The sequence below is a fragment of the Caretta caretta genome, chromosome 9, assembly GCF_965140235.1.
Source record: "Caretta caretta isolate rCarCar2 chromosome 9, rCarCar1.hap1, whole genome shotgun sequence".
Lineage (NCBI taxonomy): Eukaryota > Metazoa > Chordata > Testudines > Cheloniidae > Caretta > Caretta caretta.
In genome coordinates, this window is record NC_134214.1 from 36,488,124 (window position 1) to 36,501,034 (window position 12,911).

At 41.1% G+C, this 12,911-nt stretch overlaps 1 protein-coding gene across 5 annotated transcripts in view; it reads left to right on the top strand.

Moving 5' to 3' along the window:
* DOCK10 (dedicator of cytokinesis 10) overlaps positions 1–12,911 on the top strand; it is a 201,307-nt gene that overhangs the window by 131,265 nt on the left and 57,131 nt on the right. For all 5 annotated transcript variants that reach the window (XM_048863538.2, XM_048863544.2, XM_048863551.2 and 2 more), the window contains 5 exons: positions 772–885; positions 2,361–2,432; positions 2,562–2,708; positions 8,241–8,324; positions 11,291–11,387. In XM_048863538.2, coding sequence (XP_048719495.1) covers positions 772–885; positions 2,361–2,432; positions 2,562–2,708; positions 8,241–8,324; positions 11,291–11,387 — 514 coding nt within the window. The remainder of the gene's footprint in view (positions 1–771; positions 886–2,360; positions 2,433–2,561; positions 2,709–8,240; positions 8,325–11,290; positions 11,388–12,911) is intronic.

Here is a 12,911-nt window from a genome sequence, read left to right on the forward strand (position 1 = left end):
ATAAGAAAAAATCCCCCAACACGGGACTGTCCCTTTAAAAACAGGACATCTGGTCACCCTATTTAATAGGAATGCTACTTAAAAGTATCATTTGTTTTAAGCTGCTGTTATTTCTGAGACTCCAGTGGATTCTTTCACTAAAGAAATAGTTAAAAAAATAGGTGAGGGAAACTAATTAGTAGCAAATATATGATTTATGTCAATGAGCAATCTAGTGGCAGAGGAATTCTTGGACTACAGCCTGGAAGGGGATGCTATTCCCCTTCTGACCATTCTAGTGGGCGCTCTACCCCTTTCATGGTGAAGAATTGCTACCAAGTAAGCTGTTGCCATTGGAAGATAGGAACAAGGAAAATGTGGTCCTGATCGGGTGGGTGAAAACCCTCCTTCCTTCCCTTACAGGTTTATTGTTCTTCCTTTTCTGGTGAACTGGCTTGGAAAGGAGTTCAAAACAATCAGATTCTGATGCCCTAATGAAAAAAATAATCTCTATCACGCCAGTGATTTTTAAGCAGAAATTCCCTTTGATTCAAATCAAGTTGAAAGTAATGGGGAGTACTGTTTAAAAGTTAGATTCAAGAGGAGGAGTTTTTGTACCATTGTTGTTCAGTGAATTAGGCTTTATGTCAATTAATTTTTTTCAGTCAAGCTACTTTGGTAGGCAAAGATCAGCACTCCAGCTATTCTTAGAAGATGCATTCCTTATGCACCACTAACTGTTGCTGGGATTTATAGCAGTTTGTTACAGTACTATTATTGATCTCTCTTCAGTATGTGTTCAAGACCAAGTCATCCGAAGAAAGGACTGTTCATGAGGAGCTTGCCAAGAATGTGACTGGTCTTTTGAAATCAAATGATCAAGTAACAGTGAAACACGTTTTAAAGGTGAATGATACAGTTTTAAAAATTAGTATGTTTTCAGTATTACCACAATTTCTGCTTCATCTTCCTCCTCTCTCTTTCACATTCCTCTGTGTGCTTTGCACATATCAAAGCCCATAATAATTCAACAGCTTTATGAAGCTTTCTTGCTGTAATTTTGTGAATTCTCAACATAAGTCATTGCATGGTACATGGTGATTTTACATTGTATAATTCCTCCTGCTGGATTTCCTTTCTGTTATTGCTCAACCACTGTGAGAAATATAATTCTTACACAATACAGTGAGTCAGAACATTAAGGATGATTTTTTTTAACTTCACAAATGGTTCCAGGAATCACAGTTCAGATACATATTTATAAATAGGATATATATTCAAATAACATGATTTTAATACAGTTACTATTGATTTGTAATTTGCAAAATGTAAAAGATAATTATTCTGATAAGCATGAAGAGCTGCCAATGTTTTTGGGGTTTTTTTTAAATAACCAATAAGAGGGATAGCACCCTGGCCACATACATCTGGCATATCCTCCGTACCGAGGCTGGCAGGGAACTCATGTAAGAGCTAGCTATTCCTGCTTTACCCCAGCTGAGGACGTCCCCACACCAAGGGGATTCTCTGTTGTCCTGATCCAGACAGTTCCTAGCTCTTGTATACCACCATACTGGCAGAAATGAACTGGAGAAGGGGGAGACAATCTGGCCCATAGTGTACTGTACATGCAAGAAATTAAATGGCTGTTATATAACATCAAAGTCATTATAGTTATACGTGCACACTCTACTGTACATGTTTTAATAGGTCAATTTATTTTTACTAAAAGGTACTAGAGATTGAAGTCCTCTGTTCATTTGTAGTACCATCATATCATGAGATAAGCTTCCCATCACTCGCCCACCAGCCTGTGCAAACGACTGCTAGGACATATTCTCTGTGCCCTTTCAGTCGTTGACCTCTCTACTGAGACTGCTATGAAGGGTTCCAGTTATCCTACTGTAATTATTATGTGTCGTGTATTTCTGCCATATCTACTTGCAAACAAAGCACAAATTAAGACAGAGGTGTAAATATGAATGGAAATGATCATTTGTTCACTCCTTACTTCTTAATAAAGGCACAATCACAATTGCCAAATGCCAGACCCAGCAAGGTGCTGTGTGGCTTCAACTCAAGTGACTTAAATATTGTCATAGTGAAATGTAAAGCTTTCTAATTTTTCTGTGGTGTAGATTCTATCAATATACACTGCTGAGAACTCCAGACCATTCCTCTAAAAAGGAATTCTTAGATGTAAAAAATATCACAAAATAATCTATGCAGTGTCATCATAGCTATGTTGGCCCCAGGATATTAGAGAGACAAGGCCTCTATTGGTCTAATAAGAGGTATTACCTCACCCATCTTGTCTGACAAAATAATCTGTTTTTCAACACTAATATTATCAGGTGACTTTCTCCATAATATTTTTACAGCATTCCTGGTTTTTCTTTGCAATTATCTTAAAATCAGTGGCACAGCACTTGGTTGATTCAAACAGAACACAGGTAAGAATATACATTATTATGTAAGAAACTAAATTTTAAGATTAATTTCTACCCAAATACATTTAACCATGTAAAGTAAATGTATTCTAACTCTGTTTACTCTGAAGTAATAATCTGAGTTTTTCTTAGATTCCTCGAACTCAGAGACTTCCAGAATCATTCCAGACTGAACTAGACACACTGATAATGATCTTGTCCGACCATGTTGTTTGGAAACACAAAGATGCTCCTGAAGAAACAAAAAATGCAAACCACAGCATTGCCAAATTTCTTAAGGTGAGAGGTTCAGTCATTACAGCAGTTATTCAGTCATAGTTAATGCAGAGTAAAGGATATTAAACCTCCAGTCTGAGGGAGAAAGAGCAATCCAAGCGAATCATGGCTGAAGATGGAGAATCAGCACTGATTTATAGTACGATTGTTTCTGTGCTCTTAGGTGTGCCACTGCGTCTGTGGAAGTCCAATGGCTGCATATAAATCTACTAGAAAAGCCTCACCTGTACATATTTGTCCTGATAAAAGATGTGGCAAGGCTCCTCTTTCATCATGTTAGCCTCCACGTTTCTCCCCAGGAGTAAATAAATCCTACTCTGGAGGTTTTTAATTCTTAAGTGTGGTTTATTTACAGTATTTACAAAGTGGGCTTCAGGGTAGGCCCAAGTCATTCTCTTAAGCAACCCTCCCCCCCGCCCCCGGAACACATACATTTCTTTTCCCCCATCAGAGCACTGACTTGTTACACTGGCTTCTGCTCACCAGCCCTTCCCCAGACAGAAGAAAACTTAATAATTCCCCTACAGGAGGATATAGCTCTCTACCTAGGAGAATCCTTTTCTCCCTGTTGCCCCTAACCCTGCTTCAGCTTATTTGTTTTCCGTCCTCCCACTATTTTAGCAGAAGAGGGTTTTTTAAAGATCCCTGGCAGCCCTTAATTGGACTCAGGTGTCCCTAATTAACCTGAGGTAACCTCTTTTCATTTCATAGAGAAAGGGCCTTGACCATTCTAGGATTGATATACCCACCTTCCACCACTCCCTTATTGAGGAGCAGTCAGGTGTTCTCTGCTCGGTGTCCCCTTCAGGTTCCCTAGTTTTGACCCTTTGACCTTCACATCTGTCCCTGTTTTTTTCTTTGTTGTCCCCCATATTTATTTGCGTCCTGGGCTCAGTGGCTCCTCCCCAGTGGCTCTTCCTCAGTGGCACTTCCCCCGGAACCAAATAGGATCACTCTCTTATAGCTATCTGGTCTCTCTTCATCACAAAGGGTCCACACTGGCAAATAGTACAGCTCATGGATGTAACATTTAAGTAGAGGAGAAGTGTATAGACGAATGGAACAATTGTTACAAAATCAAGCTATTATAATTTCTTGATCAACTACAGGACTGAAGTAGTGGACTAATATGTGACCATCATAACAGCATAGGTAGCCAGCTTCTACACACCTTTTTAAATATTGCAAGTATTCTGTAAACTGCTGAAGCATGTAATTATATGTACATTGTATCTCCGGAAAAGTTGTATGTGTTCCAGTCATGAATGATAATTTTTTCACAATTCAACAATGACTTTTGCCATCACAATCACTCATCAGTTTTGTCTGTTGAACCTAAATAGTAGCTGTTGTGAGCACAGTATAAAATTGTCAGCAGTGCCTATGTCCCATTTTCAGAAGTGATTTAGGCACTCACATCTCATTGAAAGTCAGTCACTGAATTCAGTGGGAGTTCTGTGCCTAGTTGCTTTTGAAAATCCTACTTGACACCTGTCTGCATCTTTAGGCATGTAAATACCTTTAAAAATCTGTCCCCCTCATGAGATTAACAAAAGTGCCTAAGTAAGTTAGGTGCCCAGTTCCCATTGACTTTTAGTGGGAGTTAGATGCCTAACTCATTTAAGCACTTTTGAAAACTACTCTAATGTATGTGTTGGATAAGTAAAGCAATCTGAAGTAGTTTATCTGCCTTTGTGCTAGTTTTTCTCTGATTGCCCAAGGATGGGTTTTGCAGCATTCTTTCATTCACTTGATAGACCAATTCATGCCTACTTTTTTTTCCTCTTGTTGCTCCCATATGGGATGGGAGTAGCAATAAGATTCCTTTTTTTCCTGTATCCCTCAATCATTTGGACGTTCTCCAATATCTGCTGTGATCTCATGATTAACTATGCAGTGGGGAAAAATTAACATTTAGGACACAGTGTGGTCAATTACATAACTGGACAGCTGGGGACAGGAACAAAAAAAACCTTGTGACATAGTGACATATAGAGTGTCCTGTACAACATAGACTGAGACTAACGGGTGAATCTCTCTGAGGCAGATTGAAACACAGCTCTTGGAAAAAATTGACAGGAAATAAATTGTTCCTGTGAAGTTTATCAAGAAAAGCAGCAATACAGAGGATATAGTCTCTCTCGGCACACTTTAATTAATAAATAATAGATCTGCAGTCCTCTGAAATGGTCTCCATTTCAGGTGCTGTGTGGAAACCTTATCTGGTGTTATCCTAGCTGGCATGAGTTTTATTTACCCAGTGCATTACATCACTGAGAGGGTGACATTGCTTGCCAGTGTATCATGTCAGTATTACACTTGTGTTACTATTGCAGTTCTGTCTGTTACTTTTACATGTTCTATATTTGAACAAGCGATTAAGCAGTGTTATGCTACAATTGGAATCATCTGGTCTTTGCTTTTTTCTGATCTTCCATAACAAATTATGTAGACTAAAGAGATGGCTTGACATCTCCAGACCAGATTTTGTAGCAGCCAGATTTGAATGCCATGTACTGTACACTCTGGGGGTTTTTATTCTTGTACAGTTCAAGAGCAACTGTGATCTGGGTGATGGACCTGGTCCCCAGGATTACAGTCCTTGCTGACCCTGTAAGACTGTCCCACTCTGGGGAAGAATATCAGAAACTGTTTGTTGGCTTGAGCATTATAATAAACTTTACGGCTCCCAACCATTTGGCCTCATCAAGCTGCTGTTCTCATCATAACGTAGAGTAATAACATGAGTATTTGCTCCCAGAGAGACAACCTAGTTCCAGAGGTGAAAATACCGGTAAGAGCCTGTGTGCCTTACCGGGATCGACTTTCACAGATGGCAATTTAAAGCCCTGGGGTAGCAGCGGTGGGGCTGCAGTGGGGATTTAAAGGGCCCCGGAGCTCCAGCCGCTGCTACCGTCCCGGGCCTTTAAATCCCCGCCTGAGCCCTGCTGCCCGAGCCCTGGGGTAGCAGCAGTGGGGCCCTGGCAGGGATTTAAAGGGCCCCGGAGCGCCAGCTGCCGCTACTGCCCTGGAGCCTTTTAAATCGCCGCCTGAGCCCTCTGCCAAAGCCCTGGGGTAGGGGCGGCAGGGCTTCGGAGTGGATTTAAAGGGCCGGGGCGGTAGCAGCGGCTGGAGCCCCAGGGCCCTTTAAATCCCCGCCAGAGCCCCCCCCACCCCCACCCCAGGGCTCGGGCAGCAGGACTCAGGTGGGGATTTAAAGGGCGCCGGGGCTCCGGCAGCCGCTACCACAGCAGAGCCCAGAACCCCGGGGTAGCAGTGGCAGCCGGGAGCCCCCAGGGCTCCTCGGTGATTTAAAGGGCCCGGAGCTCCGCTGCGGTAGCGGCAGCTGGAGCCCTGGGCCCTTTAAATCGCCCCTGAGCCCCGTGGTTCCCAGCCGCCTCTGCAGCTGGTAGCTTGGGGGTGATTTAAAGGGCCCTGGACTCCCAGCTGCCACTACCGCAGCTGAAGCCCTGGCCCTTTAAATCAAGATTTAAAGGGCCTGGGTATTTAAGGCCCTGCCTCTTCTGGTTAAGGCCACGCCTCTTCCGGTTGAGGCCATACTCCCTGCTCAGGACTCTGGCGTAGCGGTAAGCCCTCTAACTTAACTTTCACCCCTGCCTAGTTCATAGTCAGTGAGTTGTTTGGCTGGATTCAAGAATCGTTGCTTTGAAGCAAATATTTAGGTCAGCTTAAAGAAAAGGAGTACTTGTCGCACCTTAGAGACTAACAAATTTATTTGCACATAAGCTTTCATGAGCTACAGCTCACTTCATCAGATGCATACAGTGGAAAATACAGTGGGGAGATTTTATATACACAGAGAACATGAAACAATGGGTGTTACCATACAGACTCTAACAAGAGTGATCAGGAAAGGTGAGCTATTACCAGCAGGAAAGCCGGGGGCTAAGGGGGGGAGGGGACCTTTTGTAGTGATAATCAAGGTGGGCCATTTCCAGCAGTTGACAAGAACAGTGGGGGCGGGGGGGAATAAACAAGGGGAATTTTTTTTACTTTGTGTAATGATACATCCACTCCCAGTCTTTATTCAAGCCTAAGTTAATTGTATCCAGTTTGCAAATTAATTCCAATTCAGTAGTTTCTCATTGGAGTCTGTTTTTGAAGTTTTTTTGTTGAAGAATAGCCATTTTTAGGTCTGTAATTGAGTGACCAAAGAGATTGAAGTGTTCTCCGACTGGTTTTTGAATGTTATAATTCCTGACGTCTGATTTGTGTCCATTTATTCTTTTACGTAGAGACTGTTCGGTTTGGCCAATGTACATAGCAGAGGGGCATTGCTGGCACATGATGGCATATATCACATTGGTAGATGCTCAGGTGAATGAGCCTCTGATAGTGTGGCTGATGTGATTAGGCCCTATGATGGTGTCCCCTCAATAGATATGTGGACAGAGTTGGCAACGGGCTTTGTTGCAAGGATAGGTTCCTGGGTTAGTGTTTTTGTTGTGTGGTGTGTGGTTGCTGGTGAGTACTTGCTTCAGGTTGGGGGGCTGTCTGTAAGCAAGAACTGGCCTGACTCCCAAGATCTGTGAGAGTGATGGGTTGTCCTTCAGGATAGGTTGTAGATCCTTGATGATGCGCTGGAGAGGTTTTAGTTGGGGGCTGAAGGTGATGGCTAGTGGCGTTCTGTTATTTTCTTCGTTGGGCCTGTCCTGTAGTAGGTAACTTCTGGGTACTCTTCAGCAGGTGGGTATTGTAGTTGTAAGAACGCTTGATAGAAATAAAAGAATAGATAGAATAAAGACAGGGAGTGGATGTGTCATTACACAAAGTAAAACTATTTCCCCTTGTTTATTTCCCCCCCACCCCCACACTGTTCTTGTCAACTGCTGGAAATGGCCCACCTTGATTAACACTACAAAAGGTTCCCCCCCCTCAGCCCCCACCTCTCCTGCTGGTAATAGCTCACCTTTCCTGATCACTCTTGTTACAGTCTGTATGGTAACACCCATTGTTTCATGTTCTCTGTGTATATAAAATCTCCCCACTGTATTTTCCACTGTATGCATCCGATGAAGTGAGCTGTAGCTCACGAAAGCTTATGCTCAAATAAATTTGTTAGTCTCTAAGGTGCCACAAGTACTTTTTGCGGATACAGACTAACTCGGCTGCTACTCTGAAAGTAGGTCAACTTTCATCACATGCTACCTCCCCTTATTGAGTGCTACAGTATTTGAAGTGCCATTTCCTCAGATAAACTCACTCCTAATTATGTGTACACTATGGTAGTAATTTCAGCCTGTAATCCCATTAAAAATGAAATATTTAACTTATTTATCACTACTGTTTTCTTAAACAGTCCGACAAGCCTGATTCACTCTGTGCTCTGGATGCTTTGCACTACTTTGGTGACACAAGGCAACTATAAAGCAGGCATCACTGGTCATTTAACCCAGACTTACAGATGCCACACATCATTGGAGAGGCACAACGCAGGCAGATTGTGCTGGTAAATCTAGCCCTGTGTTATTGGTAGTAGATATACAAATATAAACATTCTATTTGTTTCCTTAGCGCTGTTTTACATTTATGGATCGTGGATTTGTATTTAAGATGGTCAACAACTATGTAAGCATGTTCGGCCCAGGAGACCACAAGGTATGAGTTATATTTTCTTAAAGTGGACTTGATAGCAGAGTATTTTCAGGATGAAACAATTTAGGATCCATTCTGTAGTTACTCCATGCTCAGAAGTAGAGTTGATCAAATTATTTACTATAAAGATTGTGTTACAAATTTAGGTCCTGATCCTGCAAGGAGCTTCACATAGCTGGACTCCTATGTCTGTGCAGAACTCAGTTGAACTTCAGTGGGGATATGTAGATGCACAGAGGTCAACCCATGTGTAGCTCCTTCCAAGATCAGGACACTAGCCCTATTTTAAGTTAATGAATCATTTGTGAACTTCATGCTCATTTTCCTCTAATGTAATTGTAAACACTCACTGAAATAGCTTTACCAATAATTTTCAAAATATGGGTGATTCAATCACAAACTGGTCTGGTCAACTCTTGACTATTTATGTGGTATGAGTAGAAGCATAAGTGAGATGGTTTTGTTTCTGCTCCATGTTTGGATCAGAGAAACATATGCAGGATAGTAGCAAATAATAAACAGAGCACTCTTGGTATCTGGCAAAAGTTTGTGAAATTTTTATGATTCATGAATTTTTTCACAAATATCAGTAGTGATCTAAATGAATAAGATGACCCTATGAATTATAAAGAACCAAACTTGGTGCCTTTGATTGTGAAATTATTCACAATTTATTTAACTGTACATCAAGCTGTACTCAGATCTCTCACATAATCAGAGGAACAGCTGCAGAATCAGGCCCTTGGTTATTGTGTTATACATGAAGATCATAAATCTGCAAAGAATTCTATAAAAGCTGCAAATTGTTTCCACATTTTTCAGTCCTAACTGCCTTCAGCAACAAAAACAGATGTTCAATTAAAACCTCCAGTTAATGGCTAACTGAGCAGTTCATTATCGGAGATTGGTCAGTCTGTATAGCAGAAATTAGCACATCCTCAAAGATAAATGTATGTATGATATCTACAGCATAGCGTCCTTTCCAAATAGTCTGCCAGTAGAAAGTAGAGTCAATGAGGAGCCAAGACAGATGTGCCAATGTAACAGACTTGACGCCGATGAAAAAGAATATACATAAAATGAGTTATAAAGATTCTTATGACTTTGAGGAAATACTAAAATATCCTCAGTGTCTTGGCTTGTCTTGCTTTGTAACTAAAGAGCAAAACAAGAGCCAGTCATTCAGTTTTGAAGCAATGTTAAGCTTTCATTGGCTTGCGTACTTTGGTTTAACTGCTTGTTTACTTACAGAAAAATTTGCTGATCCCAGTCTTCTAGAAAGTTGAACTGTACATGTAGCCATTTGAAGAAATAATACATGTGGTTGTGTCAGTACATAACATTGTACCAAGTAAATTTGTTCTAGGTTTAGATGAAACTCAACGGTTTCATCTAAACAGTTCCCTTTGAACTGATCCATTGAAAATTTCAATATTTTGACGTTTGTTTTATCCTGAATAGGGGCCAAAATATTAAAAAAATTGGATTCAGAAATATTGTAATGTTGCATTTTAACGTTTATTTGTGTTCCTCTGAGCTGCCGTGGTGCATCACTGGAGTTTTAGTTCAGGTGCCTCATACCCCCATTCTCTTTTATCAGCCCAGTTCTGTGGCTGATTGACCATGACCATGGTGCATCATGGAGATACGATCATTCCAATGGAAGGTTCCTTACCAGCTCGACTCAACAGGTCCTGAAAAGTTCAGATAAGCCACAAAAGGTTTCCAGGTTTTTTGGTCTAGACCCTTTTCTGTGCTTGTGGCATCCTAGCTCTACTGCCCAGCAGAAATTAAAAGACTGCACTTGTGACATGGATCCTTTCCACCCTTTAAAAAGGGGCAAGATTTGGGCCTTTACAGATACATGCAGATACTGGGACGTTTGATGTGGTATCCGCTTATTGTTGCTCTGATGAATTGGTCCTACTGCATCCTGGGAAGCAGTTTCTTATGAGTTAGAACACTGTTCTGGGAAGAGGAAATGAATCTAAATACTCCTTGTAGGACCTCAGGCAAGACAATTTCCCATCTGTAAAATGGGAATAGTTATTTCACATGGGAGTTGCAAAGCTTAATTCTTTAACAGTTGCAAAGCAATTGGAGCTTTTGGATAGGAAAGTGCTATAGAAAGGCAAAATATTGTTGCTAAACAGTATTCATTCTTATTAAAATGCTCTGATACACGCACACACACAGCAACATAGGAATTAGTTTTTCTCTTTGTTATAGTTTGTATAGTTCCCTTTGTATAAACTTTGTTATACTTTCAATGCTCATTAAAACACTTTAATGAGCAGCCCTCCCATTACCAACTGGAAGTAATGACTGGAGTTGATGATGTGTATTATCAAAAGCAATATGGGCCAGATCCAAAGCCCAATGAAATCAATGAAAAGACTTACCACTGACTTCAGCTGACCTTTGGGTCAGGCCTGATACTACCGAAGCATGGTACTCAGTTCATAAAAAGAGTGAGGAGGAAAGGAAACACACAAAATCATTGTAATGTTGTTGTTTTTTAGTTAGCACAGGGTGCTGGGCCAGTGAATGATACAGACTATTGAAATGATTGCTACAGCCCTGAATTATGTGAAATGGAGGTGATACATCATACCTACTAAGAGTTTAAGTAACAGCATATGCCATCCAAGGGAGCCAGTGTGGGGTCTTAAAGTGACAGCTGCTTTAACATTTAGTTAAAGTCATACAGAATCTGTGTGAAATTAAATTTCAGGAATCCATAAAAATAAAGCAAGCATGGTTCTGACAAATGCCTTTAATAACATTTGGGGGAGGGGGAACCAAGTTTTTTATCTTATTCTGTACTATAGCGTTACATAACAGACCATTAGTTTTCAGTGGCTGATGTGAATGATTTTGAGGTAGAGAGAAATATTAATGTAATTTTTAACCTTGTTTCCTGTTGTCATTAAAGTCCATACCAATTATTTAATATTGTGGTGTTTCAGATTTTACATCAGTACAAATTTGACTTTCTTCAAGAAGTTTGTCACCATGAACACTTTATTCCTCTGTGCCTGCCCATACGATCTGCAAACATTCCAGGTAATAACTCACCTTACATATTGGCTTGTGAAGTGTATTAATTGTCATATATTTTTCAGGCCAATTAGTATGGGTAGTACTATAGACTCTCCAAGAATAACATCTAGACATTAGATATGAAAGTAGAGAATAGGATATAGTTGTGATGTTAACAAGGGGTAGTATAGATCTCCCAGTGTGAACGTCTGTTTATTTCTGAGACAAGGTGGGTGAGGTGATATCTTTTATAGGACCAACTGCTGTTGGTGAGAGAGACAAGCTTTCGGGCTACACAGAGCTCTTCTCCAGGTCTTTCTTTGTTTCTGTTCATCCCAAATATGCATCCAAATCCAGTTATAAAGTGGGTCATTTAATGGAAATTTTGGTTTAGTGACCTAGGGTGCTTGCAGAGAGAGAAGTACTAAAACTGAAAATCTGTTGAGAGATGGGAACCGCAAGACGAGACATCTGAAACTGGGAGGAGGTTTGAGAGCAGGTGCAACAGAAAAGAAGGAAGTTAAAGCTGTGAAGGAGGATGGAAGCTTTATCCTCTTCAGCTGGGGGTTAGTGAGGTTCCATAAGCAGTAACTCGGGGAGTTGGGAGGCTCTTCTGCTCCTGTTCATCTGGTGAATATACATTCAAGCCATTGTGTCCCTAATATTATGAGCTGATTATCCTTGGGGAGGAGTAGATCCCCAACAACCTGTAGTTCTGAAATGTAGGTTTCACTGCCAATAGGCTGAGGATACTTGCTCTCCAAAGCTAAACTCTGTATGGTGTTCCTGTTAGGGAAAAAGGGTTCCCCTCCCGTCCAAGTGTGGCCTCCTAGTTGTGGCCAGTACTACTCCTTCCCTCCCCCCCCCTTACTGAACTCTCTTATAGACATGTATACTGACAACTGTGAGTCACCTTCAGGCCACAAATAAATTGCCTTTTAAGGCAGAAGAGGCCTTATGATGCACTGTCTAATCTCCATGTCTTTTATGCATCCTTAACCATTTCTGCAAAACAGAGTAAGAGAGGAGCATCTTCCCACCCCCCTTTACATCTGGAACAAATTCTTTAGTCTTGGTTTTGTGGTTAAAGGGCATGATTGAGCAGTTTTGCTGTTGACTTTAGTGAAACCTGGATTTCACCCGAGGCTCTATTCCCAGTCATCCTGTTTGACCTGGGGCAAGTCACTTAGGGTTTGATCCTGCAGGGTGCTGAGCATGAGTGTAACTCCCACGGAAGGCAGGAGCTACTTGGTACCTCCATGAGTATTTTCCTGTCTCTGTGTTAATTTCTTCATCAGCAAAAGGATAATGTAGTACTTCCCTCACAGAGCTGTGGTGAAGCTAAATGCATTTCTGTTGGTAAACTGTTGGGAGACTTTAACATAGCAGGCTTTACAGGAGGGTAAAGTATTAATTATTCATTATTACTGCATTAATATTTTACTAGGAGAGGAGTGATATTTCAGTCACATTTTGTTGAATTGCCCCCAGCCAAAGTCACTTTTGCCAATGTATATCTTGTGGATCAAACACCATGATTTCTGGTTT